The sequence below is a fragment of the Lepus europaeus genome, chromosome 17, assembly GCF_033115175.1.
Source record: "Lepus europaeus isolate LE1 chromosome 17, mLepTim1.pri, whole genome shotgun sequence".
Lineage (NCBI taxonomy): Eukaryota > Metazoa > Chordata > Mammalia > Lagomorpha > Leporidae > Lepus > Lepus europaeus.
The window spans coordinates 31,699,643-31,726,838 of record NC_084843.1 but is presented as its reverse complement, the minus strand read 5'-3'; the positions used below and the strand labels follow the sequence as shown (position 1 = coordinate 31,726,838).

At 47.5% G+C, this 27,196-nt stretch overlaps 2 protein-coding genes across 4 annotated transcripts in view; one reads left to right on the top strand and one right to left on the bottom strand.

Moving 5' to 3' along the window:
- The window catches only part of MMS19 (MMS19 homolog, cytosolic iron-sulfur assembly component), a 28,440-nt gene extending 9,921 nt beyond the window's left edge, over positions 1-18,519 (bottom strand). Inside the window, exons 1-9 of one of the 3 annotated variants that reach the window (XM_062214847.1) lie at positions 18,399-18,519; positions 6,271-6,319; positions 3,169-3,269; positions 2,236-2,321; positions 1,833-1,907; positions 1,511-1,580; positions 993-1,121; positions 845-906; positions 326-412 (exon numbers count right to left, since the gene is read on the bottom strand). In XM_062214847.1, coding sequence (XP_062070831.1) covers positions 326-412; positions 845-906; positions 993-1,121; positions 1,511-1,580; positions 1,833-1,907; positions 2,236-2,321; positions 3,169-3,269; positions 6,271-6,319; positions 18,399-18,501 — 762 coding nt within the window. In that variant the 5' untranslated portion in view covers positions 18,502-18,519. Of the gene's footprint in view, positions 1-325; positions 413-844; positions 907-992; positions 1,122-1,510; positions 1,581-1,832; positions 1,908-2,235; positions 2,322-3,168; positions 3,270-6,270; positions 6,320-18,398 lie in introns of those variants that run through there. The other 2 variants (XM_062214848.1, XM_062214851.1) reach the window with 2 other exon arrangements.
- A 566-nt stretch (positions 18,520-19,085) lies between these two features.
- UBTD1 (ubiquitin domain containing 1) overlaps positions 19,086-27,196 on the top strand; it is a 60,583-nt gene continuing 52,472 nt past the window's right edge. The window contains exon 1 of the mRNA XM_062214160.1: positions 19,086-19,444. Within this exon, the coding sequence (XP_062070144.1) occupies positions 19,375-19,444 (70 nt within the window). The 5' untranslated portion in view covers positions 19,086-19,374. The remainder of the gene's footprint in view (positions 19,445-27,196) is intronic.

Genomic DNA, 27,196 nt, shown 5'->3' with positions numbered 1-27,196 from the left:
AAGGAGCTAAACTCCAGTCTGGAATTGTGTCTGTAAGCTAAGCTTCTTGCCCAGCTGTGCCAGAACACCAGACACCAAAAAATGAGCAAGACAGCAAAGGTACAAAATTTCAAAAAGATTACTATCTTAAAGGAAGAGAAGATAAATTTTCTATACCAAAGGCCTAAAGATACCTTCCACAACACATTTGCAGGATGTCACATTCTAAAACATTTACCAGATCTTTTGTTTACCCCCATGCTTTCACTGTTCTTTCTTAGAAAAACTTTTACTGTTCTTTCTTCTATGTGCATGGGTTAAATACCCTAACCATGCCTAAACCCACCTCAGCAAATCGTGATGTAGAAGCCAGCACAGCTCGAAGACTCAGGATGAGATCCTCTCTCTGGATTCCATGGGGATCATTAGGTGGCTGGAAAAGAGAAGGGCCATGGGTTTGTATAACTCTTCGGAACACTCCTGGGCACAGACTTGAACCTGCCTACTCTAGCTCACACCAAACTCTGTCTTCTCCGAATAACTACAGTACTACTCATTTTGGTATCTAACTTCATAGTACTCCTTAAATGTTCCAATCTCCAAAGGCAGGGACCATGTTTTATAATCCTATAGCGCCCGGTACTGAGTACAATGGTTAAGGAGCTTAAGGAGGTCCTCAAATACATGCTGACTTGAAACCTTCCACTGATGTCAAATACTTCTCCATGTGCCTGTTTCCTGCAATGTAGATTCACAGGGGCAGTGATTGTTTTGTTTACCTGGACCCTCAGTGCCTAGAACCGGGCCTAGCATATGGCAGATACTCAACTAGTATTTGAATGAATGCAGGATGGCATTTACTTACAGGCGTGAAATCAACAGGGAAATAGCAAGAAGTCACTTCAAACAACTCCTCCACAAAGGGTCCTGTAGCAACAGAGAATGAGGTTGACTGACTAGCTTCATTCATTTGACAAACCCTAATCACCTAATTCACATCTACCAAGACATACCCAGGCTATAGTCTCTGGAGATGAGGTCATGGACGATACGGAAGGCCACCAGAAGATTACGGGGATCTTTTTCCCCATCCATCACCTGGATGAAGCCAAAGGTGAAGTCAGCTCCTAGGCCCTTTAGCTCTGGGAAGGAGAGAACAAGGTCACTACTGTTTCATGAGATAGGAAGCTTGGGATTTCTCCAGGTTTGTGCTGTCCCTCTGCTACCACTGCCTCTCCTCTCTTGCCTCTCAGAGCAGATCCTTTTTGTTTTCCTAGTCCAAAAGAAGTACTTGGCTAGATGTGTAATGATGCACACACTGTTACAGAGGCAGGAGTTTAAAATAGTGCCTCAAACTAACTCTACTCTGCCTTCATTTCACCAGGGAGAGAGTGGTTCTCTAGTTTCTCTTTATCATTCTCTTGAAATCTCGGCTCTTCCATACAAACCCTAGACTAAAATGAGTTCCATTAATGGGGGAAAAGTATGACATGCTTGCTTTTGAGGTTTTCCAGAGAGCCCTGCCTCTTACCTTCTTCCCGGATTTGCATGAAGTTGGTGATGATACTATAGACTGTGTGTCGGTCCACCTGTGGCAAGGACTTGGGGTGGGGACAGGGAAGTAAGTGAAAAACATGTTCAAGGAATATTTCAACTAACACAACTACTTCCTGCTTCACAGTCTCTAAGTATAAAGTCACCCTAAGAGGAACTATAGACCAAGGAATAAAGCATAAATATGGCCACAGGCCTACAAGAGTTCACAACTTAGAGGGTAACACTTTCTGCCATCTAATTCTAGTATGTCAATGGGTTGGAGACAGAGAATATGAAGATGATTGTTAATCACTCACCTGTACGTGTACCTCTTGGAAGATGGCCTTAAGCACAGAGACGGCCAGCCCTGGGGGCAGGGTTACACACAGGCTCTGGAGAAGAGAAGATAAATGAGCCTGGCTTTCAAGACAAAGTTCTACAGTAGGCTTCACTAGCTACAGTGGGGAGCACAACATCCTGGGTAACGAAGAAATGCTAACAGTGAGGGAGTTTCTCAAGCTGATTGGTCCTGTGCAGCTCCTTCCAGTTTGCTCCGAATTGCAGTGGCTCAAATGATAAAAAGCAGAAACAGTGCTACTAACATTAATGTAGTCCCACATTTGGTCCTCTACTCCTGTTGAGGCCTCACCTCCCCAAAGAGCAAGGACAGAACTGGACAGGGGGCCCCACTGTCACCGTTAAGCAATGAAAAGAACTCACAAGTGCCCTCAAACCCTGCAGGACAGATGGGATCACAAGATGATGGTCCTTCAGTCGATTCTCATAGAACAGGATCAGGTGTACAACTGCACAAACCAGATTCAGCCGTTAGTTGACAAAGCCATGAGGAGGGCCCACTAGTTTGCTCCTTCCCTAAGTTTGTAAGGCTGCTTTAGTTTGCGATGCACTAAAATTTTCTCCTTCAACAGATGCTCCATGCCCCCTGAACTAAAGGTATTGACTTGATTAATCAGGAAAACAGAGGGACATCTCTTTCCATTTCCACAAAGGTCCACAGTAAAATCAAACCCATTTGCAGACCCAGAACTATCTAGCTATGGAACTAATGCCCACAAATTTTTCTTCCTTCCTTCCTTCTTTTCTTTCTTTCTCTTTCTTTTCTTTCCTCTTTCTTTCTTTCTTCTTTCTCTTCTTTTAAGATTTACTTATTTATTTGAAAGGCAGAGTTAGAGAGAGAGAGAGAGTGAGAGAGAGGCAGAAGTAGAGTGAGAAATCTTCCATCCACTGGTTCACTCCCCAAATGCCCACAATGGCTAGGGCTGGGCCAGACTGAAGTCAGGAGCTTCATCCAGATTTCCCACGTGGGTGTAGGGGTTAAAGTACTTGGACCATCTTCCACTACTTTCCCAGGCATATTAGCAGGGAGCTGGATCAGAAGCGGAGCAGCTGGGACTCAAACTGGTGCCCATATGGGATGCTGGTGCTGCAGACAGTGACTTAATCTGCTGTACTACAGTGGCAGTCCCTGAAATCTATGTTTTAACGTCTTGATTCTAATCATCTCTGATACTTACACCAATGAGGAATGAAGACCTCGTGCCACCCCACCCCACCTTCCAAAATGGTTTGGATAGACACAGGAAGCCTTTGTACAGTAATCCAGGAAGCCATTCCTCCTAGTGATGCCAGTACCTTCCTTCTCCAGGAGCAGAGAGTGACACTGGAGTAGCACCTGTGACAAAAGCTGGATTCCTCGTGCCCGAGTCCTGGGTTCTGGGTTCTCCAGAGAAGATCTGAAAGTAGGAAGTAAAGAGAGAGTCTGCCATTACCCAGTTCAAAGCTCTAAAGAAGTATTTTTTTTTTTTTTAATTTTTATTTTTGACAGGCAGAGTGGACAGTGAGAGAGAGACAGAGAGAAAGGTCTTCCTTTTGCCGTTGGTTCACCCTCCAATGGCCGCTACGGTAGCGCGCTGCGGCCGGCGCACCGCGCTGATCCGATGGCAGGAGCCAGGTGCTTCTCCTGGTCTCCCATGGGGTGCAGGGCCCAAGCACTTGGGCCATCCTCCACTGCACTCCCGGGCCACAGCAGAGAGCTGGCCTGGAAGAGGGGCAACCGGGACAGGATCGGTGCCCCGACCGGGACTAGAACCCGGTGTGCCGGCGCCACAAGGCGGAGGATTAGCCTGTTGAGCCACGGCGCCGGCCTCTAAAGAAGTATTTTGCAATTAGTCAAACTCACCCTCTGCACATGGAAGCAAAGCCAAGCTCTGTTAAAAGAACAAGAGTCCAGGAAAAATGGTGCCCTTTAGTGATGCCTGATCCCCAGACTAACCAGGCATCAGCAGAGGCACTTGAGGGTTGTGAGCCAAGAGAAATCTCACTTCCAGGTCCTCCCAGCTGGGTGCTCTATGGGCACTATGCTCCCTCTTTAACCCCAGTGCTATGATTGTGATGTTCTTTTGACACAAAGCTTAGCAGCTACACACAGCATTTCTGAGGTGACTGGAAGCTACTGCTTACCCAAGACAGGCAGAGAATACATGTATTTTTGTAAGTTACCAAGGAAAAGATGCTGACAACAACCACCAAGGTCTAAGGGAAAAAGAAAAAAAACAAAAAAACCCAAAACTTTGTAACTGGAAGGTTACAGAGTGAGGTGGCCAGAATAAAATTTCTAATTGTGTTAGGCGATTGACATGGGGAATCCGGACTGAAGTGACAAGGTGGTTTGTCTTCAAAAGAGCTCTACAGAGATTACACTTAAGCACACTAGAAGTAGTTTAACCAGGAATGAGTAGGAAGCAGATTTCTGGAGGAGAGCTGGCCACACAGCTGTGTTAAACCTCAAAGAAAAGGCTATACACAATCAGGAAAACTGGGGCCAAAATTAGATGACTCTAGACAGAATGCTTAGGACATGAACTTATAGAAAGGTTTCTACTCAGAAGTAGAAAAATGTGCATTCAGAGCATTTAAAAATGGAACAAGGCACATAAATGCTCATAATAGCATTATTCAGAGTAGCTAAAAAGTGGAAATAATCTAGATATCCACTAACCAAGGAATAAACAAAAATGTGGAATATCTATACAATGGACTATTATTCAGTTAGGAAAGAAATGTAGCTGGGGCTGGTGTTGTGGTATAGCAGGATAAGCTGCCACCTGTAACACTGGCATCCCACAGGAGCACAGATTCAAGTCCCAGGAATTCTACTTCTGCTCCAGCTCTCAGCTAATGTGCCTAGGAAAGCAGAAGAAGATGGCCCAATTGCTTGGGTACCTTCCACCAATATGAAAGACCCGGATGGAGTTACAGACTCCTGGCTTTGGCTTGGCTCAGGCCCTGCCATTGCAGCCACTTGGAGAATAAACCATCAGATGAAAGATCTCTTTCTCTCTCTGTCTCTCCCTTTCTCCCTTGTAACTCTGCCTTTCAAATAAAGAAATCTGTTTTAAAAAAAAAAAAAAGAGTGGAACTGATACATACTTCAACATGGATGGACCCTGACAACATGTTAATTGAAAGAAGCCCATTATGAAGGTCATATAGTATATGAAATTTCCAGGTTAGGCAAGTCCATAGAGATAGTAAACGGGCCATACTCTGCTATCCTCCAGATGCATTAGCAGAAAACTGGAGGAAGCGTGCAGCATCCAGGACTCAAATCAGACACTCCAATATGGGATGCAGGCTTCACAAGTGGCAGGTTAACCTGCTGCACCACAGTGCTCTTGCCAAAGCTGTTATTTATAAAAAAATGGACCTGGGGCTGATGCTGTGGTATAGCAGGTATAGCAGGTAAAGCAGCTGTCTGCGGTGCCGAAATCCCATATGGGCACAAGTTCAAATCAGGGCTGCTCCACTTCCAATCCAGCTCCCTGGTAATACGCCTGGGAAAGCAGTGGAAGATGGCCCAGGTGCTTGGGCCCCTGCCAACCAGGTGGGAGACCTGGAAGAAGCTCTTAGCTCCTGGCTTTGGCCTGGCCCAGCCTGGTTGCTGCAGCCATTTGGGGAGAGATCAAGTGGATGGAAGATCTCTCTTTCTCTATCTCTGTGTAGCTTTGCCTTTCAAATAAATAAATCAATCTTTTTAAAAAAATAAAAAAATGGACCAAGGTCATAACAGTGTGAATAGAAAAGTAAGTCTGTCATGTGTCAGGAATGCACAAAAGTTTGTGTTATTTTCTCCCAATTTTCTAGTTTTCTGTTTCAGAAGACATGCTGGCTGTGACAGTGAACACCCTTGCTAATAAGACTTCCCAACTTCACTGGTCTACACCAAATGAAATGAGGAAAGCAGGCATTATACTATAAGTGTGTATTTCCTCTGCTGCTCAGAATTCCAGGTTAAAACACTGCTCTTCTGTTTCTCACGCCTTCTTCCTTAGTGGGGATCGGGGACAAGGTCATCCTCCTGGCAGTTCAGCTTATCTGAGTCAGCTTGGGCTGCCTGGACAAGGGGGCTGAGTAGCTCCCAGCTCTAATTAAATGACAGTTGATGGCCTTCACCCACCTGTCTCAACCCAAGTCTGAAGGCTGAGCCAGGAACTGATGTGGCTGACAGGCTGTGTGTTCCCAAATACTATCTGAAGGAACCTCAGTTGGGTGATGTGAACCCTTCTTTGGGAGAAAAATGAAAAAGCATAGGTTAGACTGAGTTTCTGATATAGAGAGGGAGTGTTGGGCTACCAAAGAAATTCAGGCTCGAGGAAGGTAACAATGTAAAAGTAATTTATTTTCAGAGAGCACAATCAGGGTTGGAGAAGAACATTCTTGAACAGAGGCTCTTACCCAAGGGCTTCCACCACTTGCAACACTGAATAGCTGCCAGATTTCACATCTAGAGGAAATAAAAGAAAGAAATATGAACATATAGAAAAACTCCCCCCATCAACTACCTCCAACTACCAATGTTTCCTGCTACCCTAGGCCTTGTGCTGTGGAGCCCATTACGCTTGCCAAGATCTTCTCCTAAACAAGCAGCATTATTGCAACACTTCAAAAATGCGGCTTCAGGTATTAAAATTGAGAAGTTAATATATCACTTGTAAATGTGGTTGTATATTTTCTCTGGAAAATATGAAAAAAAAAACAAAATATTATAAATGAAATAACTTATTAGGTGGCTGGGTACAAAATTAATATAAAATCAGATACCTTCATATACATACATGTAACAGTTTATAAAATGACATACAAGAAAAAAAGGTTTTATTTATAAAAGCAGAGAGAGAAAATATTTGACTATAAACTTAACAAAAAATGTACACCATTTCAATAGTGAAAAGTTTAAAGCACTAATGAGCTAATATTCAATGCTTGACAGGAAGGGTATTATCACAAACACAAGAGATAGAAAGCCCTGGTGAGGATGTGGGAAAAGGGAACCTTTGTACATCAGCTGCTGGGAATGTAAATCATTATGAACAACAGGTTTCTCAAGACCCTAAAAGTAGGACTACCATTTGATTACACAATCCTACCTGTGCATCTATAGCCGAAGGAAATGAAGCCAGAATCTGAAGAGATGTTTGCAATACTATTCATGATTTCAAAAATCTAAAAAATACCTGTGTTGAACTCATCATAGAGTTCATAGACAACGTGCATCATTAAAAAACTATGTATGGGTTTTCGTGAAATAATCAGACTTCTTACATGCGTGGGCTTAAAAATTTTTGCACCATAATCAGCTTATTTGTTATTTCTATTTTCCACAAAATTTCTGAAGTACCCTCTGTATTAGCATACACAATGGAATATACATAATTATGTACACCATAAAAAATAAGAAAATCCTGCCATTTGTGAAAGGATGAACCTAGAGGACATTACTAGAGGAAATAAGCCAGATATAAACAAATAGTGCAAATTCTCACTTCTACATAGACTCCAAAAAAAAGAAAAGATGGCCCAATTCCTTGGGCCCCTGCACCTGGATGGGAGACCCAGAACAGGCTCCTGGCTCCTGACTTCGGATTGCACAGCTCTGGCCAATGCATTGGGGCCATCTCGGGGGGGTGAATGGAAGACCTCTCTCTCTGTAACTCTGCCTTTCAAATAAATAAATAAATCTTTAAAAAACAAAACAAAACAAACCCAAGTGAGTAGGTAGGCATGTCATACTCTTCAAAGCCTCAAGGTGACAAATCCCCCAAATTAATATATAATTTTAGGGGCTGGCGCTGTGGCATAGTGGGTAAAACTGCCCCCTGCAGCTGCAGCGCCGGCATCATATATGAGCACTGGTTCAAGTTCTGGCTGCTCTACTTCCAATCCAGCTCCCTGCTAACGTGCTTAGGAAAGCAGTAGAAGATGGCCCAAGTCCTTGGGCCCCTGCACCCATGTAGGAGACCTGGGAGAAGCTCCAGGATCCTGGCTTCAGATCGGCTCAGCCCAGGCCATTGTGGCCATTTGGGCAGTGAACCAGCAGACGGAAGACCTCTCTCTGCCTCTGCCTCTCTGTAACTCTGCCTTTCAAATAAATCTTTTTTTTTTAAAAAGAGATTTCAAATACAGACTTAGATAATTTTTTCACTGTATCTTTTTTAAAGATTTATTTGTTTATTTGAAAGTCAGAGTTACACAGAGAGAGGAGAGGCAGAGAGAGAGAGAGAGAGTGAGAGAGAGAGAGTCAGTCTTCCATCTGATGGTTTACTCCCCAGTTGGCCACAACGGCCGGAGCAGCACTGATCCAAAGCCAGGAGCCAGGAGTTTCTTCCTGGTCTCCCACGCGGGTGCAGGGGCCCAAGGAGTTGGGCCATTTTCTACTGCTTTCCCAGACCACAGCAGAGAGCTGGACTGCAAGTGGAGCAGCCGGGTCTCGAACTGGCGCCCATATGGGATGCCAGCACTTCAGGCCAGGGTATTAACCCACTGCGCCACAGCGTCGGCCCTCTTTTTTGTCTTTAACCTTGCAGTTTCCAAACAAAATGCTGTCTCCCCAAATTATAAGGTCAATCCTTTCTCTCACTCTATTCCCTTCAGTGCAGGTACGTCTAACACTAGTGATATAGCAAGCTTCCTGTCCCATCACAGTCCCATTCTGGGAAGCAAGACCTCTTTTAGAGAGAGGTAGTCCTTCCGTTGGTTCACCCCCCAAATGGTAGCAATGTCTGGAGCTGGGCCAATCCGAAGCCAGGAGCCAGGAGCTTCTTCTGGGTCTCCCACACAGATGCAGGGGCCCAAAGATTTGGGCCATCTTTTACTTCTTCCCGAGGCCATAGCAGAGAGCTAGATTGGAAGTAGAGCAGCTAGGACTAGAACCGGCACCCATATGGGATGCTGGCACCACAGGCAGCGGTTTTACTCGCTACACCATAGTGCAAGCCCCAGCAAGACCTCTTGCTGTGTGTCCTTTTGGACTTTCCGAATGTGTACAGGTGAATAGATTACTTGGCAATTTTAGCAGCACACCAGTAACTCACAAAGATCTAGCAGATAAATAAATCTTGCACTGTAATATAGTGGGTAAAAGCCACCGACTGCAGTTCAGGCATCCCATATGGGCTCCGGTTCAAGACCCAGCTGCTCCATTTTCGATCCAGCTCTCTGCTATGGTCTGGGAAAGCATGGGAGACTCAGAAGAAGCTCCTGGCTCCTGGCTCTGGGGCCCAGCTCTGGCTGTTGAGGCCATTTAGGGAGTGAACGAGCAGATGGAAGATCCCTCTCTCTCTCCCTCTCTGCCTCTCTGTAACTCTACCTTTTGAATACATAAATAAATACAAAAAAAAAAAAAGGTGAGTTGAGCTGGAGCACGGAGAAGTCTAATCAGAAGAGGAAAAGGAGAGCTCTAGTTAGGATTCATAGCTTGTAAATGGCATCAGTTTAGACATCAGGCACTCTTAGCCATACTTATACCAGGATGTGGAAGGCCGAGCCATTGCTCCAGCTCCTGAGAAACAGACAAGGGAAAAACGAGAAGGCTGTAGGTTGGGGAAAGGGGCAGCAGTCAGACCAATGGGACAAACACACCAAGGAACTGACAGTTGTGTTACATACGAAATTCCTTAATGGCAACCCTATCATAAAAAGAAATACCTACTTCTGTGTTACAAACCATAATTATACTGCACCATTTGGGAAGGCAGAAAAAGGGCACTTCCTTGGAAACTTCTGGCTATAGCCTAGAAAGCTCTATTGAAAGATTTATCTAAAAATTATTTCAGTAGTGGCTTTAAGAGTTAGCAGTTGTACACAAGAAGCCACAGGGAACTGGTAACTGTTAATTGCAAAGGACAACACTGAACTGAATAATTTTTCTTCTGCAACATCATTAAAGTCTTTTGGATGGTGGGCTAGAGTCTATCTTTGGAAATACTTTGAGTGCTGTACAACAAAGACCTCACAGGCTCCATTCAGTGGCCTTTAAAAAAAAAAACCATAAACATGGTGAAATGCAAATATTAAGTGCACAATTAGATGAGTTCTAACAGAAGTGCACGCCTGAGTAACTAATGGCCTGTCAAAATACCGAACATTTGCATCACCAAAGAAATTTCCACTACGCCCCCTACTGGTAAAGTCCCATTCCCATAGGTTGCCTCAAACTTTATAATTTAAAATTACTTCTTCAGCATTTGCTATACATCAATCTGAGATTGGCTTCTTTACAATCACCAAGCAGCATCCATCTGCATGTGACTCCTTGAATCCTAGCACGTGGGCAAACTCCTGGTGCAGCCCTCCAACATTCCTATTTTTCCCAAGGATCCTATCTTGAATTCATGTAGCACAAACATAAAAGAAATGAGAAGTGTAAAAGCAGAATACAATTTTGGGGGAATACAAAAAAATAAATCCATCACAGAATAGTAAATAAGAGTAAAGAAAATAGAATTGATTTTGGGGGATGTTTTTTACAGAAGTGAGTAAATTGAACATCTTATTCTATTTCTGATGAGTTTGCCTCAGAAATGCCTTTCAAATCTTACTCCTCCTTTTCTTTTTTTTGCAGTATTTTTAAAAAGATTTATTTATTTATTTGAAAGAGTTGCACAGAGAGAGAAGGAGAGGCAGAGAGAGTCGACTCCTCCTTTTCATCTCTGTGACTATATAGTAACTGCCTTTAAAAGGCTTCCCACTTTTTGGTGTGGTGACAATGTTCTTGGGGCAGGCACTGTGGCACAGCGGGTTGAGTTTCTGCCTGTATCACATACAGCCAGTTGCAGTCCTAGCTGTTCCCCTACTGAACCAGGTCTCTGCTAATGCTCCAGAAAAAGCAGCGGAGACAGCCCAAGCACTTGGACCCCTTCCACCCACTTGGGAGACCTGGTTGCAATTCTGGGCTCCTGGCTTCAACCTGGCAAAAGCCCAAGCCACTACACCCATTTGGGGAGTGAATCAATCAATGGATGGAAGCTCACTCTCTCTCTCTCTCCCCCTTTCTGTAACTCTGCCTCTCAAATAATAAGTAGATTAAAAAAAAAAAAAAAGTTTTTGAATTACCATTGAATGTGGTAATAGTTGAGGAACACAGTGAATATGCTAAAAGCCATTCAACTGCTTACTTAAGAAGGTTAAATATTGAGTTTTACCTCAGTTAAAAACAATCAAATCTTTCAATCCATTCGTGCTCTGAATACACAATAGCTCCCCAACTCACCAAGCTCCATTTGCTCCTTACTGCTTAAGACTTGACTCCTTGGCTCGATGTCCTGCACCATCTAGTCCCCAAATTCCCTTCCCCTTCATGGTGATTCCTGTCATTCAGTCCCAGGAAATCCCAGTGTGCAACACCCTTGTCTGGAGATAGACAGTCTCTGGGTCTGGAGCGGCCCTTCCCAGCCCTTCATCTCAGGAACTTCAGCTCTCCCTTTAGGAGCCAGATGCAACGCTGACTTCTGCGACGCCTTCCTCGCATCCTTCAGAGTTACTTCCACTTTCAGGTTCCCTCCAGACTTCTCTATAAAGTCACCTATGTGTTTTCATTCAATATCTATTATAATCATATACTATGTCCAGGCTTACAATAAAAGTACAGACAAGGAGCTTCTAATGAGCTCACAATCACGGTGTAACAAGTGACATAGTGACAGAAACAGGCTGAGTCGGCATTTGAATAAAATTCCTGGGTTTGTGGATCACAGGTCACTAACTTTCAGTGATTCTCTCTCATATTTTTTAAGAGTGAAAATCTATCTTTATTTTATTTTTTAGAAAGCTTTTATTTAATAAATATAAATTTCATAGGTACAGCTTTAGGAATATAGCAGTTCTTCCCCCTATACCTGCCCTCCCAGCCTCACTCCCATCCCACCTCCTACTCCTTCTTCCATCCCATTCTTCATTAAGATTCTTTTTTTTTTTTTTTTTTTTTGACAGGCAGAGTTAGACAGTGAGAGAGAGAGACAGAGAGAAAGGTCTTCCTTTTTCCGTTGGTTCACTCCCCAAATGGCTGCTATGGCTGGTGTGCTGCGCCGATCCGAAGCCAGGAGCCAGGTGCTTCCTCCTGGTCTCCCAGGCGGGTGCAGGGCCCAAGCACTTGGGCCATCCTCCACTGCCTTCCTGGGCCACAGCAGAGAGCTGGACTGGAAGAGGAGCAGCCGGGACAGAACCAGCGCCCCAACCAGGACTAGAACCCAGAGTGCCAGCACCACAGGCGGAGGATTAGCCTAGTGAGCCATGGCGCTGGCCGAGATTCATTTTTAATTATTTTTATATACAGAAGACCAACTCTATAATTCTCTTAACATTATAAATTCTCCTAAATAACTGGAATATTTGGAAATACTATGTACTTAGGACTCTTGGGATGAACAAAGAGTTAACTTTCCTAAGGATAGTTTCAGTGGTATTAAGGAAAAATATGAATAAGTTCTTCTCCCTTTATAAGCAGGCCCAAGTTTTTCCAATGTATTCAAGGTTTGCTCTCTAAAAATGGACCTACTAGCACCTCCTGACCACCCATAATTTCCTCAACAGGGCACCCATTCGTGTAGGACACTGTGAAAAGGTCAAAGGGGTATTTATATGAGCACCTTCACAGAATGCACAATAAGAACTCTGTCTGGTGGACTTACAGCCTCTTGAGAATCCGGAGTAGCTGCCAAAAAGGGCAGGGAGAGGGGATGGCAGAGTGTGGGGTAGGAGGATAGGAAGGAGTTGGAGAGAAAATCCCAAACAGGACTAGATCCCAATCACACTCTCAAAATGCCCTTTCTGCTATTGATGCCACAGACATTTCTCAAAACTATATTCTAGCGTTTTTCCACAATTATTTGTGGAATAGTGATCTCAGGGAATTGCAAATGTGGGGGAATACAATATAATAAAGACTGACATGAAAGAAAAATTCACATAACTAAGTAGAAAAAAAGTGATATCCATCACCTACAAATACAACATGTCCAAAATTTACTGTCCAAATCAGCTCCTTTCTTAATCTCCATTTTTTTTTTTTTTTAATCGAGACAGGGCCCATTCATTGATTTACTCCCTAAATGTCTATAAGGAAGCAGGAACTCGATCCAGGTCTCCTAGGTGGGTGGCAGGGACTCAGACTACGTGGGCTTCTTTCCAGGGTCTGCACTAGCAGAAAGCTGGAACAGGATCTGGCTATCAAACCCAGGCATTTGGATATGGGATGCAGGCAACATATCTGCCAGGCCAAATGTTTGTCCCTCAAATTTCATTTCAGGGCAAAGTATCTCCTTTTTCCTCATATTTTGTTCAAAATCTTGATGTCATCTTTTGAGTCCTCCCTCTTCTTCAAGTCCTAAAACTACAAAGGTATTTCAAGTTGTGGAAAGAGGGAATTAAAAGGTAAGCTGAAGCAGGCATTTGGCAGTGGTTAAGATGTTGCTTGATGGGGCCAGTATTATATGGTAAGCTGCCTCCTGCAATGCCTGTATCCCATACCAGTGCTGGTTTGAGTCCCAGCTGTTCCACTTTTGATCTAGCTCCCTACAAATGTGCCTGGAAAGCAGTGGAAGGCAGCTCAAGTCCTTGTGCCCTTTTACCCATGTGGGAGACCCAAATGGAGTTCCTAGTTCTTGGCTTTGGCCTGGCCCAGCCTTTCTGTTATAGCCATTTGGGGAGTGAATCACAGGATGCAAAAATCATCTTTCTCTCCCTGTCACCTTTCCTCTCTTTTATAACTCTGCCTTTCAAATAAGTAAATAAATCTTAAAAAACAAAGAAACAAACAAAAAAACGCTGCTTGGGCCTGTGTCCCCTGCCCTGGGTTGGAACCCTAGCTGTGCTTCCAGTTCTAGCACTTATTTGTCAGTGCTATGTTTCAACAGCATTAGGCTGCAGCTTGGGACACCCAAATCCAGTATCAGAGTGACTTGGGTTTAAGTACTAGCTCTGCTTCTGATTACAGCTTCCTGCTTATGCATACCCTGGGAGGCAGCAGATGGAGGCTCAAGTAGCTGGGTTCCTGCCACCCATGTGAGAGACCTGGATTGAGTTCTGGGTTCCTGGCTTCCACCTGGCCCAGTCCTGGCTGTTGCAGGAATTTGGGGAGTAAACAGATGGAAAAATATCTCTGCCTTTCAAATATTTTTTTTACAAGCTTACTTTGGTGTCCAAAACCTTAAAATCCATATCGATTTTTCACAATATGGATTTTTCATGAACTTTCTGAAGACCTTCTGTAGTTAGATCTCAAATCACAGAATCTTTCTTCAACTCTCTCAAGCCATTCATTTAAGTAGTTTTTATTGGATGCCCACTTATGAGATTGTGGTAGAAATGGGAGGGTAGAATGCAGAGATGCATACAGACATAGCTACTAAAAATGTCTCCCTAATAAGTATAGGAGTGGTTGAGAAGTAAGTATTACAAAGACTCTGAATTCTGAGGTGTGAGATGTTGGCTGCTGAAATAATCTGAAAACTCTAGGTGTGAGGGCACACTTAGTCTTGGCCTTGACACATGGGTCTATCTTGGTTTAGACAGAGCTAGTGGAGAGAACTAGAAAGGAAAACAGGGAGTAGGGAATAAAGGTGACTACATGCAACTAAAAGTTAGGGAGGAACAATGGGGCTGGGACAGGTAACAACAGCCTTTGAAAGGCTGGACTGCCAGGCCCTTTTCATTCCATCACCAGCACCTTCTTTACAGCTGAATCCAGATGCAAAACAGAGTTGGTGGTAGCTGCCTTTCTGATCACAGTGGTCTGTCTACATTTACAATTTGTAGTAAGCTGCCGCTATTGCTGCATGTGGCCTGCACAGCTGGCTGGCCCCTTTAGGACTAACAGAGCTTGACTTACGAAAGAGGATTAGAAAGCACTCCTTATTCAGGGGTGCCTCAAAACTGTGTCAGCCTTCAACAATTCTAACTAGGGCTGTGATCTAAAATGGAGAAAACTAACTTAATCCCCTCAAATTCACTTTCATTTTATGGCTCCCTTCCTCAAGGATCTACAATGACTCCTATGACCTAAAATGGGTCATTCAAATTCCTCTCCCTGGAATCCAAGGTTATGCATAGTCCAATCCCACTAAACCCTTTCAAATTTACCTGTTATGCTTTCTCTGTACACCTTTTTTTTTTTTTTTTTTAGGAAGGCTATATTACAACAGGGCTGTTACAAAGTCTTTGCTGAGCTGAGTTGAATTTAAAATTTACAATAGTTTAGGCCATTTTTTTCAGACACGAATAAAAAGACAAATTTTTAAAAATGTTTTTCAGGCCGGCGCTGTGGCAAACTTGGCTAATCCTCTGCCTGCGGCGCCGGCATCCCAGGTTCTAGTCCTGGTTGGGGCGCCGGATACTGTCCCGGTTGCTCCTCTTCCAGTCCAGCCCTCTGCTGTGGCCCGGGAAGGCAGCGGAGGATGGCCCAGGTCTTTGGGCCCTGCACCCACATGGGAGACCAGGAGGAAGCACCTGGCTCCTGGCTTCGGATTGGGGCAGCGCAACGGCCACGGCGGCCATTGGAGGGTGAACCAATGGAAAAGGAGGACCTTTCTCTGTCTCTCTCTCTCACTGTCCACTCTGCCTGTCAAAAAAAAAAAAAAAAAAAAAAAAAAAAAAGAAAGTTTTTCACCTACTTGGAAGGCAGAGAGAGAGAGGGAGGGAGGGAGGGAGGGAGGGAGGGAGGGAGATCTTCCATCTGCTGGTTCATTCTCTAAACACCTGCCAGAGCCTGGAACTCAATCTGGGTCTCCTACATGGGTGGCAGGGTCCCAAGCATTGGAGCCATCATCTGCTGCCTTCCAGGATGTATCAGCAGGAAGCTGGGTTGGAAGCAGAGAAGCCGTCTCAAATCTGCAGTCTGATATGGAATATGGTGTCCCAAGAGGAGGTTTAACCTGATGTGGCACAGTGCCTGCCCCCCAAAATAAATCTCACAAAAATGTTTATGAGAATTTAGCAGTCCTTAATCAAGCTGCTTTCTCAAAGTATGTCCTGAACCAGAAAAAAAAAAAAAAAATTCTTGTTTTCACAATGTACAAATGTGAAAGAAATGTTACAAATGACAGGGATATAGTCATGAACCATTTTCTTGGTAGGAGATTGGATTAGACAGGTGGATGCCTTTGTTAGAATCAGTGAATGTACATTCAAGATTTGTGTACTTCACTGGATTTAAATTTTACACCAAAATAAACGATAAACTCTGGTCAATGATCTGCATCTCAAGTTACTTAGAGGGAAGTGTATTGATACCTGCAATTTAAGTGGTTATCTACAATTTAAATGGATGATAGACATTTGATAAAGCAAGTTCTATTAAAACGTTAATGGAAGTATTTAGTTGGAGAGTATGTGTGCTCCTTATAAAATTCTTTATAGACTGCTGAATGGTAGAAAATTTTAAAACACTGGGAAAAATGACACTGATAACACTACTTGTAATTGTAAGCACTGTTAACATATTACACTTTTCATATTTTTTTTAAAGTTTTATTTATTTATGTGAAAGTCAGAGTTATACAGAGAGAGAAGGAGAGGCAGAGAGAGAGAGGTATTCCATCCACTGGTTCACTACCCAATTTGTAGCAATGACAGCAGCTGGAGCTGTGCTGATCCAAAGCCAGGAGCCAGGAGCTTCTTTCAGGTCTCCCACGCGGGAGCAGGGGCCCAAGGACTTGGGCCATCTTCTGCTGCTTTTCCAGGCCATAGCAGAGAGGTGGATCAGAAGTGGAGCAGCTGGGACTCGAACTGGCACCCATATGGGATGCTGGCACTGCAGGCAGTGGCTTTAGACACTATGCCACAGTTCAGGCCCAATCGTAGAGTTTTAAGATGTTAAGTTTAGGGGCCGGCGCCGTGGCACACTAGGTTAATCCTCCGCCTGCAGAGCCGGCATCCCATATGGGTATCGGTTCCAGTTCTGGTTGATCCTCTTCCAGTCCAGCTCTCTGCTGTGGCCTGGGAAAGCAGTAGAAGATGGCCCAGGTCCTCAGGCTCCTGCACCCACATGGGAGACTAGGAAGAAGCTCCTGGCTCCTGGCTTTGGATTGGCGCAGCTCTGGCTGTTGTGGCCATTTGGGGAGTGAACCAACGGAAGGAAGACCTTTGTCTCTGTCTGTAACTCTACCTGTCAAATAAATAAATAAAATCTTAAAAAAAAAAAAAAAAAAAAAAGATGTTAAGTTTAGGGGCCAGCATTGAGGAACAGTTGGTGTCCTGGCTGTTTCATTTCTGATTCAGCTCCCTGCTAATGTGCTTGGAAAAGCAGCAGATCACACAAGTGCTGGGGCCCTTGCCATCTACATGGGAGACCCAATGGAGTTCCAGGCTCCTGGCTTTGGTAGCGCTGGGCCATTGCAGCCACTTGGGGAGTAAACCAATGGATGGAAGATCTCTCGATCAATCTCTAGCTTTCCCTTTCTCTCTGTAACAGCCTTTCAAATAAAAAAAATAAATAGGGGCAGCATCAGACATTTGCTGTGTGATGCTTGCAGACCACCTTGCATTTACCTCTTATAGCATGGCTGTCTCTCCCCCCCAAACTGCAAGTTCTTGGTGGGCACAGATCTAGTTTGTATTTATAGTCATACTGCTCTGCATCATTTTTGGAGACTGTTCAATAATGGTGGAATGACTGGTTGAAAGTGGAACATTTCTGGCAGATTCACTATTTCTCACATATTTTAAAAGTCAGCATGTTCAATTTCCAAGAGAAATGTACCCTTTATTTTTACCAATTTTGTATTTATCAATACAAAATTTCCAAAACTTGTCTGTACTGCCAAGATCATTTTGTATTACTCAAACCCAAGATCCAGTCATCCTGACATTCACTTAACAACGTTTTAGATTTTTTTTTTCCCTAGAAGAGCTAAGTCTCAGAACCAAAGGAAGTCTAGGATTGTTTTTATTCAAATCTTTGACAAACTGCCAGAACTAAGAGATTCCCTGAACAGGTTCAAAGCAGAGGAGACAGGGGATCTGGGAAGAAGATAAAAACAACGCCGCATAAAAGTCACGATGCAAAAGTAACCAAGAACTTCACCAAGACACAGAGGGAAAGTCTGGAGGAGGATGCGACACCACCTCCAGTTGCCCCAGACTGGCCGCTCGGTTCGCTCCGACTACAGCCACTCCCAAGATGCCGCGCGCCGCGAGCGGACGCGCCCAGCAGTCACCTCCTCACGTCAATCTCCACAAACAACGTGGTCTCCCGGAGCCGGCAGCCCGAGCCACCTGAACTCCCGAGTCTGAGCCCCAGCTCCCCTCCCGCCCGCGCCGCAGCTCTCCGGGCCTGCGTCTCCTCATCAGCAACATGTAATGACGGTCTACCATTGGCTGTGAGGAGACGTCGAGAGTAAAAGCGCTGTATGGAAGATGCGCGCGACTCTCCAACTTGTTACGCTTCTTAAGCTCGATGCTCACTAAGCAGCCCTGAGACTGATCTCTCAAAGTCATCCTGCCCCTCACTCCCTTCCCGCCCCGCGCCTGTGCTGAGGCCGCTCCCTCCTGTCGGCCCCCAAGCGGAAGGGGCCCGGCGCAGTCTGCCGTACCTGCAGCCACCTGGTCAGCGGGGCCCTCCTGCTGACCCATGACGAAGTCTTGCACGAGTCCCCACAGGGGGCCCGTAGGCGCCGCCGCCTCCTGGGGAGCCATGACGCTAACGAGCGACCGTGGGAGGGGAAGGAGGCGGAGGCGCGAGACAGGCTTGTCTGCGCACGCGCCCCCTGAGCCAATCGCCGGGTGGATGCCGCGGGGGCGGGGCGCTCCCTGGATCACGTGGCCGCCAGCTCCCGATCGGGCAGTTCCAGGGAGGGGAGGGAAGGGCAGGCCCCTCCCCGAGGGGCGGGGCCTGGGGCCGGGCGGTGGCGCGGAGAGCGAAGGCGGCTCTCTGGGTACGCAACCCGGGGCCATTGAGGGCGAATAATTCCCGGCCCGGCTCCCCGGGAGACGGGCTGCGGGGAGGACACCTGGTTGGGTGGGGCCGAGGGGCGGTACGCACCCTGGGGGAAGCCAATGAGAAAATCAGGCCCGGCCCAAGGGGGCGGTGCCGTGGGGGGTCACATGCGCACCTGGGGCGGGTGGCGGCGGCGGCGCGGGCACCGCGAGCCGGCGGAAGGGAGTGGGGCCGGGCTGGGGCGGGGCTAGGCAGGTGAGTGACAGGCTGCGGGGGGCCGGCCCCAGCTGGGCGCCCCAAGCGAGCCGGGAGTAGCTGCGGCGGTGCCCGCCCCCTCTCTCCGCCCCTTCAGCGGGGCTGGTCTCCGGCCGGGCACCGTCGCGGGCCCCCCTGGCCCGGCCACCTGGGACTGAGCTGGGGAGTCGGCCACCTCCCTCCCTCCCTCCCCGGGCCCGCAAAGTTTGTGGCGAGGCCGGCGCCGGGGCAGAGCGCGCCCCCGGGGGGGAGATCCGGAGCGTCAGATGCCGGGCGGCAGGAGCCGTTGACCCGGGACGCCGCCGTCCGGGGCAGGGGCGCGGAGCAGCCGACCACCCCCCCGCCTCCGGTGCATGGGGGCCGGCTGAGGAGCCAGCATGGGCAACTGCGTGGGGAGACAGCGCGGGGAGAGGCCAGCCGCCCCGGGACACCCCCGCAAGCGAGCAGGTAACCACGGGGAACGAGCAGGGCCACGGGCACCCCGCCGGCCGGCCCCTGCTCGTCGGGGCCCTGGGCTCCCGGCGCGACCTCCCACGGCCCCTGGCGCCTGGGCTCTCCCGGCGCAGCTCCGAGCCTGACGAGGCCCGGGACGCCGACCGGGCTGCGAGACCAACTCGCTCCAACTGGGAAGCTCCGGGTGGCCGGTGGGGGCGGGGGCAGGAAATGTTCGCAGACCGCAGCGGGGCCGCCGCGGGGAGGAGGGCCGGGGGCGAGGGCGCCGGCGGCCTGGCAGCCCGGGCCGGGGTCGGACGCCTGCCCGTCGGGGCGCGGCGCGAACTGCCGGGCGGCCCCGCCACTCGGCGCGGTCGGTCGCTCCTTCCCGAGACTGACTGTGTCATTCTCGGGCTGCGGATCGCGTCCGCCGGAATCCGACTTGCAAAAGCAGCGCAGGACTCTGGGAAAGAAATCTTTATTTTTTTTTCCCCCGCGGGGCTTTGTAGAGGCTCCTGGCCGTCTGGGAGTTGGGGCGAGGTGGGGTGCGGAGCGAGAGGCGCCCTCGGGTTTGCGGGGCTCCGCGCCGGCGCCTGGAGGGGGCCGCGCCCTCTGGGGATCCGCGGACCGGCCGCGCCGTCTCGCTCTCGCGGTGCGCCCCTTCAGTCCTGAGGGCCGGCGGTCATTCTGGGTCTCACTTCCTTCTCCGAGGGTGTTGCAAGGACCTTCTGAGAATGATAAAATCACAGACTGTATTGCTCGGAGGGACGCCGAAACTTGTCTGGGTTCCAGACAGATCCGCCTCCTCCGCTCCGAGTAGAAGGCTGGCCGGTTTGTCCGAAGTCACACAGCGAGTGAGCCGTGCGAGTGGGGCTGGCGGCAGCGTCCTCCTCCAGCCCGTTGCCACATAGCCCTCGGTGAAGGGGAGCCGGACGCAGAGTTGTGAATGAAGTGGGAACTTCAGTTTCCCACCTGCTCCGCCGCGGAAGCCGGGAAGGAGGATGGGAAACCGTCGGGGAGGCAGGGAAGGATGTCTGTGCGGTGCACAGGATGGCTTGTGACGGAAGAGACGTGTTTTCATAGGATGGAGCGGTGAGACTTAACACCGAAACCCCCGTGTCGGAGGGCAGCCCGGGCCATTCTTCTGGCTGAGGAAAGTGGATGGGCAACTCAAGGGCTTCCTGCCTTCCTTCCTTCCGTTCTTTCATTCATCCCACAAATATTTGTTGTTTTTGCAGTGAGCCCTGGTAACCGATTTTGTAGCATTTTCCTCTGTTGACACCTGCCTTTACTTGAAACTCTGCCCCCTTGCCTTCTTGGTTTTCCTGTCTGGTCACTCCTGCCCACTGGCGCTGCCACCTCAGAGGAGCCAGACTCCTGCGGTGCCGTCTGAACATTCTTTTTCTCTCACTGTGCTCCCTCCCATGGCTTTGTCCACTGAGAAGACTTTTTTTTTTTTTTTTTTTTAAGATTTTATTTATTTGAAAGTCAGAGTTACAGAGAGGGAAGGAGGGAGGGAGAGAGAGACAGAGTGCCCTTCCATCCACTGGTTCACTCCCAAATGGCCGCCACGACCCAGGCTAGGGCAGGCGGAAGCCAGGAGCTAGGGGTTTCATTCAGGTCTCCCATGTGGGTGCCCAAGCATTTGGGCCATCTTCTACTGCTTTCCCAGGTGCATTGACAAGGAGCTGGATCAGAAGAGGAGCAGCAGGGTCTCGAACTGGTGCCCATATGGGATGCTGGAGCGGCAGGCGGCAGCTTAACTCATTATGCCACCAAAGTCAGCCTCAACTGGGAAGACTCTTACACTTGATCTTCAGCTATTACCTCTCCCCTGTACCCCGGACCCTCATCTCTAAAGGCCCCCAGATGCTGATGTTGACCTCAGATCTAACGCAAGTCTGCATCTCTCCCTGCCAGCCACTTGCCTTCTTTCCTTACATTCTTCAGCTGCCTAAGCTGTGCTTCTCAGAACTGTTTAGATGACATCTTGGCTTACTTGCCTTCTGCCTACCTGCCAGTCACTGAGGCCTGCAGGTCTTGTGAAGCTGCTCCTTCCCACTCGACTTCGCACCCCTGTCACCGGCTCAGGTCCAACTCTTCTGCTAGGCTGAAGTGCGGTCTCCACCAAAGGCAAGTAAGTTTGTCTTCATTCATCCATTACCTACAGCTGGTAGTCTCCTCCCAGAAGGTGTTTGTTAAATCAGCCACAAGGGAGACATAGGAGAAGCTCCTGGCTTCAGATCGGCCCAGCTCTGACCATTGTGGCCATCTGGGGAGTGAACCAGCAGATAGAAGACATCTCTCTCTGCCTCTCTGAAACTGCCTTTCAAATAAATACGTCTTTTTTTAAAAAAAACCACCCTGTCCCAAACTCTGTAGTTTCTATCTTCAGAAATCTTTCTGCACCTTCTATTCATGCAAGAATTTTCCTTGTCAAGTCTGGCTGGGACTTTTAAGACCTGATTTCTTTCTCTTCCTGATGTTAAGGCCATCAGTGTTTGCTCTTACCATTTCCCCTTCTTAAGGGTAGACTTTCTTCTCTTCATGGTCCACCTTGAATCCTGTGTCTTTCCCGAAGCAGCCTGCCTGACAGCCCCAACTCACCTACCCTTGCCCCAGCCCTAACCCCAGGAGAAGTGAGTGTCCGCTCTGAGAACTCCTGCAGAACCTTAACCATGCCACTCAACAATTACCTCCTCTGTGTGATTAGTTATGCCTTGGATGTTTACAGTCTTGTATCAGCAACTGCAATGCAGCCTCGAGGACCTGGGTTCTCTCTTATCCTTGTGTGTGTGTGTCTCTCTCTGTCACTCAGCATACAGCCAAGTACATACGTACTCAGCACAATATAGAGGAAGCACTCAATATTTGTTGATTTTTAGGAAGCTAACCAGCTTCATCCTTCCATCTGAATTTTTCATGTAGACATTTTGCTAAAATATGTTTGCATTTTTTTCAACCTGCTAGTATATCGTTATTTTAATTCTGTGGGTCTGGCTATGAATAGCTTGATTCATAAAGTCCAAAGCTAAGAAGAGCTCTGTGTGGTGACCAATTTGGTAAAAGCGAAGGAATCCTTCTTAACTTCACAGCATGCACCTGGCATTCCTATAGCATCTGCAGCTTACCTTTGACAAGGACACAGTGTTATTTGTAAGGGTAATGCCCAAACTCCAGCAGCTCCCACTGTAACTCTTACCCTTCCTTTGTCACTGGCGTGATGGGAAGAATCCCTTTACAGAGAGCTAGATCCTGAGTCCTAGTCCTGGGCCTGTAGCTCAGTGAGCCTGGGCAAGCCATCATATCTCCTTGAGTCATACTTTCAATATCTTGGAAAGGCAGGGGGTTATCCAAGGCCATTAGAGGTGTTCTGTCATCTTCACAAAGGCATCTGTTCAAAACTGGGAAAGTATTGAGGCAAAATCATACACCTGTAATACCACCCTTTATCCTTAATTCCCTGGTCTGAGTTACTTGCCGTGTGAAGCTGAGACTCTGGTTGAAGGATTCCCTGGTCCTCTCATCAAGTTTTGTGATTGTCACTCTTCAAAAACATTTTTTTGGCCGGCGCCGTGGCTTAACAGGCTTGCGGCGCCGGCACACCGGGTTCTAGTCCCGGTTGGGGCGCCCGATTCTATCCTGGTTGCCCCTCTTCCAGGCCAGCTCGCTGCTATGGCCCGGGAAGGCAGTGGAGGATGGCCCAAGTCCTTGGGCCCTGCACCCGCATGGGAGACCAGGAGAAGCACCTGGCTCCTGGCTTCAGATCAGCGAGATGTGCCGGCCGCAGCGGCCATTGGAGGGTGAACCAATGGCAAAAAGGAAGACCTTTCTCTCTGTCTCTCTCTCTCACTATCCACTCTGCCTGTCAGAAAAAACAAAAACAAAAAAAAAACCCACATTTTTTTGTTGTTACTCTTAATGCATCCCCAGGGGGTCTGTGTTCCTCCCCTTCAGGTTCTAGTGGTCCTTGAATAATTCAGAGAATACTTGCAGATTTATCCCTTTGAATTGGCTCTTGCCACCCCAGAAGTATATATCGCTGTCCGCTGTCCGTGAACTGGGCAAAACAGCCCCTCCCGCAGCCACTGCAGGGAGAAATAGAGGTGGTCTACTGGCAAGTCTCTTGCCCAGCTCCACCCTTTGAGAATGTGGTAGGGCTGAAACCCAAATACCTGACTCTGATGTGCCAGGCGTATCCACTTACAGGGTGGACAGTCAGCCCCAGGGCCCTGTTTTGGGCTGGTTGGGCTTGGCACTGTGGTTGCAGGAGTCTGTTTCTCGTGTGGGCTGTGTAGCTATTCTTGAGGGAGTAATTGGGCAACTTCTCCCTTTGCTCAGTAAATATTTACTGAGTGCCAGGCACTTTTTTGGCTGTGAACAGACATGGTCCTTGGCCACACGGAGCTTACAGTCCTTGCAGGGGGGATGGACAATAAAAATAGTCATACAGATTACATGTGATCATAGACATGATTCTACGTACAATATTACATCTTATTACCTATGCTGGTGGCTCCCACATTTATAAGTTCAGCTCATCCTCTCCAGCCCTGGCCTTGTCTGTGTCTGCCACCTACTCAGCACGTCTGATGTCTAAAAGGCTTCTTAGTTTTATGAGTCCAGGACAGAATGAACCGTACTGCTAACCCTGCCCCCTCCTATCTTTCCCATCTCAGTTAGTGGTGATTTCATCTTTCCACTTGCCCAATGCCCCCCACACTCTGGAGTCATCCCTGGCCTCTCCCTTTCTTTCACATCCCACTTCCCTCTAATCAATAAATCCCGTTGACATTGCCTTAAATATATCGCGAACCTGACTCTCACCACCTCCACCGTTTTCACCCTGGTCTAAGCTACCATGAGCCCTCTTAACTGACCTTCCTGCTTCCTCCCTTGTCTCCCGCCAGACTATTTTCATCACAGCCACCAGAGTGATGCTATCAACTGTAAGTGAGATTTTGTTGCTCTTTTGCTCAAACCTTCCTGTGACGCGCCATCGCATTCAAAGTCCTTGTGTTGGCCTTTAAGACGCAATGAGGTTTTTGCCCGTCTACCTTTCTTAGGCCATCTCTTGCTCTTCCTCCCGATTATCCCCCTGGTATCTGAATGGGTCCCTTCTTCCCCTCCTCCCAGTCTCCTGTTTAGAGTCAAACCCTACTTAAAATTGATCTCTTCCCTCTGCTACCTGCTGTCAACGTTGTCCGACTCCTTCTGTTTTATTTTTCTCCATAGCCTGTATCATCTTCTGACTTTGGCTGTCTCCCTTTTCAGAGATTTCTTGTTTTCTCCTTGGCACTGAATGCAGTGTCTGACATAGCTGGTGCCAAATATTTGTTGGATGAAATTAGTCTGTCTAAACAGAGTTGGTAAGCTGTATAGAAGACCAGGAAAGAGCACACCTGCTGATGGATCTCACACCTCGGATGGGTGTTAGGGCATTTATTGTAATGAAGGGACTTAAACTGCAACCTCAGAGTGATATCTAGCTCTGTGCCTATGGCATATCTCGATACCCATTCTCCTAGCGAGCATTCAACCACAGCAGATCAAACAGTTAATTAAGCTAAGTCTTAGTGGTGTTTTTGTGCCCTAGGATTACCTTTTCTCTTGCTTGGGTAAGGTCTAAATACCTGGGATATGATTCCCTGTGGTGTGAGAGCCTTTGGCTGGGAGATCCTGGGGCTAAAGCAGGAAAGTAGAATGATGCCTCTCCCTGCTTAGGATTCTAACTGGACAGTAGCCCTTTCTTGTCATTTTGTGTGTGCATCTACGTAAGAACACCAGACACATGTGATGTTCTCAGTCTCGAACAAGCAGGCAGGGATGGGGTGGCTTAATAGACCCTGAGGCAAGAAGTAGGGTTTTGTGGATTCTCGGGCTCTCATGGACTTGCTGGATAATTTTTAGAATCATAGAATTTTAGAGCTGAATAGGAACCTAAAGATTTCTTTAACCTCTTTTTCCCTTATCCAGCTATTAAAAGGACAACAAAGATATATCCACTCCCTGCCTAGTTCACAGAGATGTGGTGCAACCTATATAAAAACTGGACAGACTCCTTTAAATTTTGAGTGTGCTGAGGTGAAGATATTGTAGGCTAGTGTTCAGGGCCAAGCGTATCTAAAGGGGGAGGGGGTCTAGTCTCTTCTTTGCCACTTGCTTGGGTGGTGATCTTAGGCAGGTCGTTTGTGTTGTACTCAACTCATCCTCTATATAAAAAAAATTATGATAGTATTTCCAGAGATGTTATGAGGTTAAAATAAGCTAACTGTTAAAATTACTTTCATGGACTTCAAATATGTGGTCCCAACCTGGAGTTTTGTCTGGCATTGGTGGGAAATGAAGCCTTGGTTCGCCACTCCTTCTAGCTGTTTGTGATTTTGGACTTGCCTGCAGATCTCTGTGTCTCGGTCTCCCCATTTGTACAGTGGGGTGACTGCCACCCTGCTCATCTCTCAGGTTGTGGGGATCAGGTAACTCTCTGGATGAAAAGAGTTTTTGTGAACCTGGAAAGTTTCTATTATTCAAAGCTACAGGATTTTTACACACAAAAGGCATACCCAGTGACGTGTCCCCCACCAGATCATTGAAGCTTTACTCTTTTTAAGAAACAAAACTTTAAAAGGTATATTTTAAAACTGTTTTTGGATGGGAATCTTTCTGAAACGAACGATATGCTTCCAAGCAAAAAATGCAGAGCATAAAGAACGTGCTTTTTGTGAGTCAGGGTTGGTGAGTTCATACGTGTGTCCAAAGGCCCTGCTTTGCTAGAGGGGGCCACAAAGGTTCTTCCTCTGAGAAGCAGTATCTCTGGAGGGAGAGAGTGGGGGGTGAGCAGGAGAAAATTGCTAGAGGCGACCCATTCCCAGAGTGCCCAGGCCGGACAGCCCGACTGACAACAAGGTGTGTGTGTGTGTGTGTGTGAAAGAGAATGAGAGGGAGAGAGACCAGTCACTTACTGTGCTTATATTACTGTGAGCCCCAAACTAAATGATTCCTGGCTGCTGGTGCTTTGGGGTTCCTATTTCCACCTACAGTCATTGCTCTGTCTTTTCTTTAGAAGTCAGTGGTCACTTTCATTCCTTTCCCATTTAAAAAAATTGTGGTTAAATACTGCACATACAGCGTACTGTCTGAACTATAAGGGTACAGTTCCATAGCAAAATACATTCGTGTTGTGTAACAGCCATCACCACCCTCCATCTTCAGAGGTGGTTTTCCGTTTTTCCTGCTGAAACTCTACCCCTTTAACACTAACTCCCATTCTCCCCTCCCCCGCTCCAGGCAACCGACATTCTCCTGCCTGTCCCTTGACACCTGTGCACTTGACCACTGTGCTACCTCATGAGGGTGGAGCCCCGCAGTGTTGGTCTTCTTTCCAGTGTCTGTCTTCAAGGACCATCCAAGTCGTAACACAGACCAGTGGCCTTCCCTCTGAAGGCTGGGTACTGTTGCCCTGCACGTGTCCTTTCACCCACGGATGGACTCGGCGGCTGCCTGCATCCGGGGCTGTTGTGAGGAACGCAGGCGCCCCTGCTTTCGGCGGCGGTGTTGGGTATTTACCCAGAAGTGGAGTGGCTGGGTTGAACAGTAATTGTACTTCCAGCGACTGTGCTGTTTCCATTCGCACCAGCAGTGCCGGGGTTCTGACTTCTCCACGTCTCGCTCAGCACTTGTTATTTTCTGTCTGTTTGCTTGGGTTTGGGTGTGAAGTGGTTTCTCGGGTGGCGGTCGTTCCCACGGGGCACACACGGCAGCCCCTCC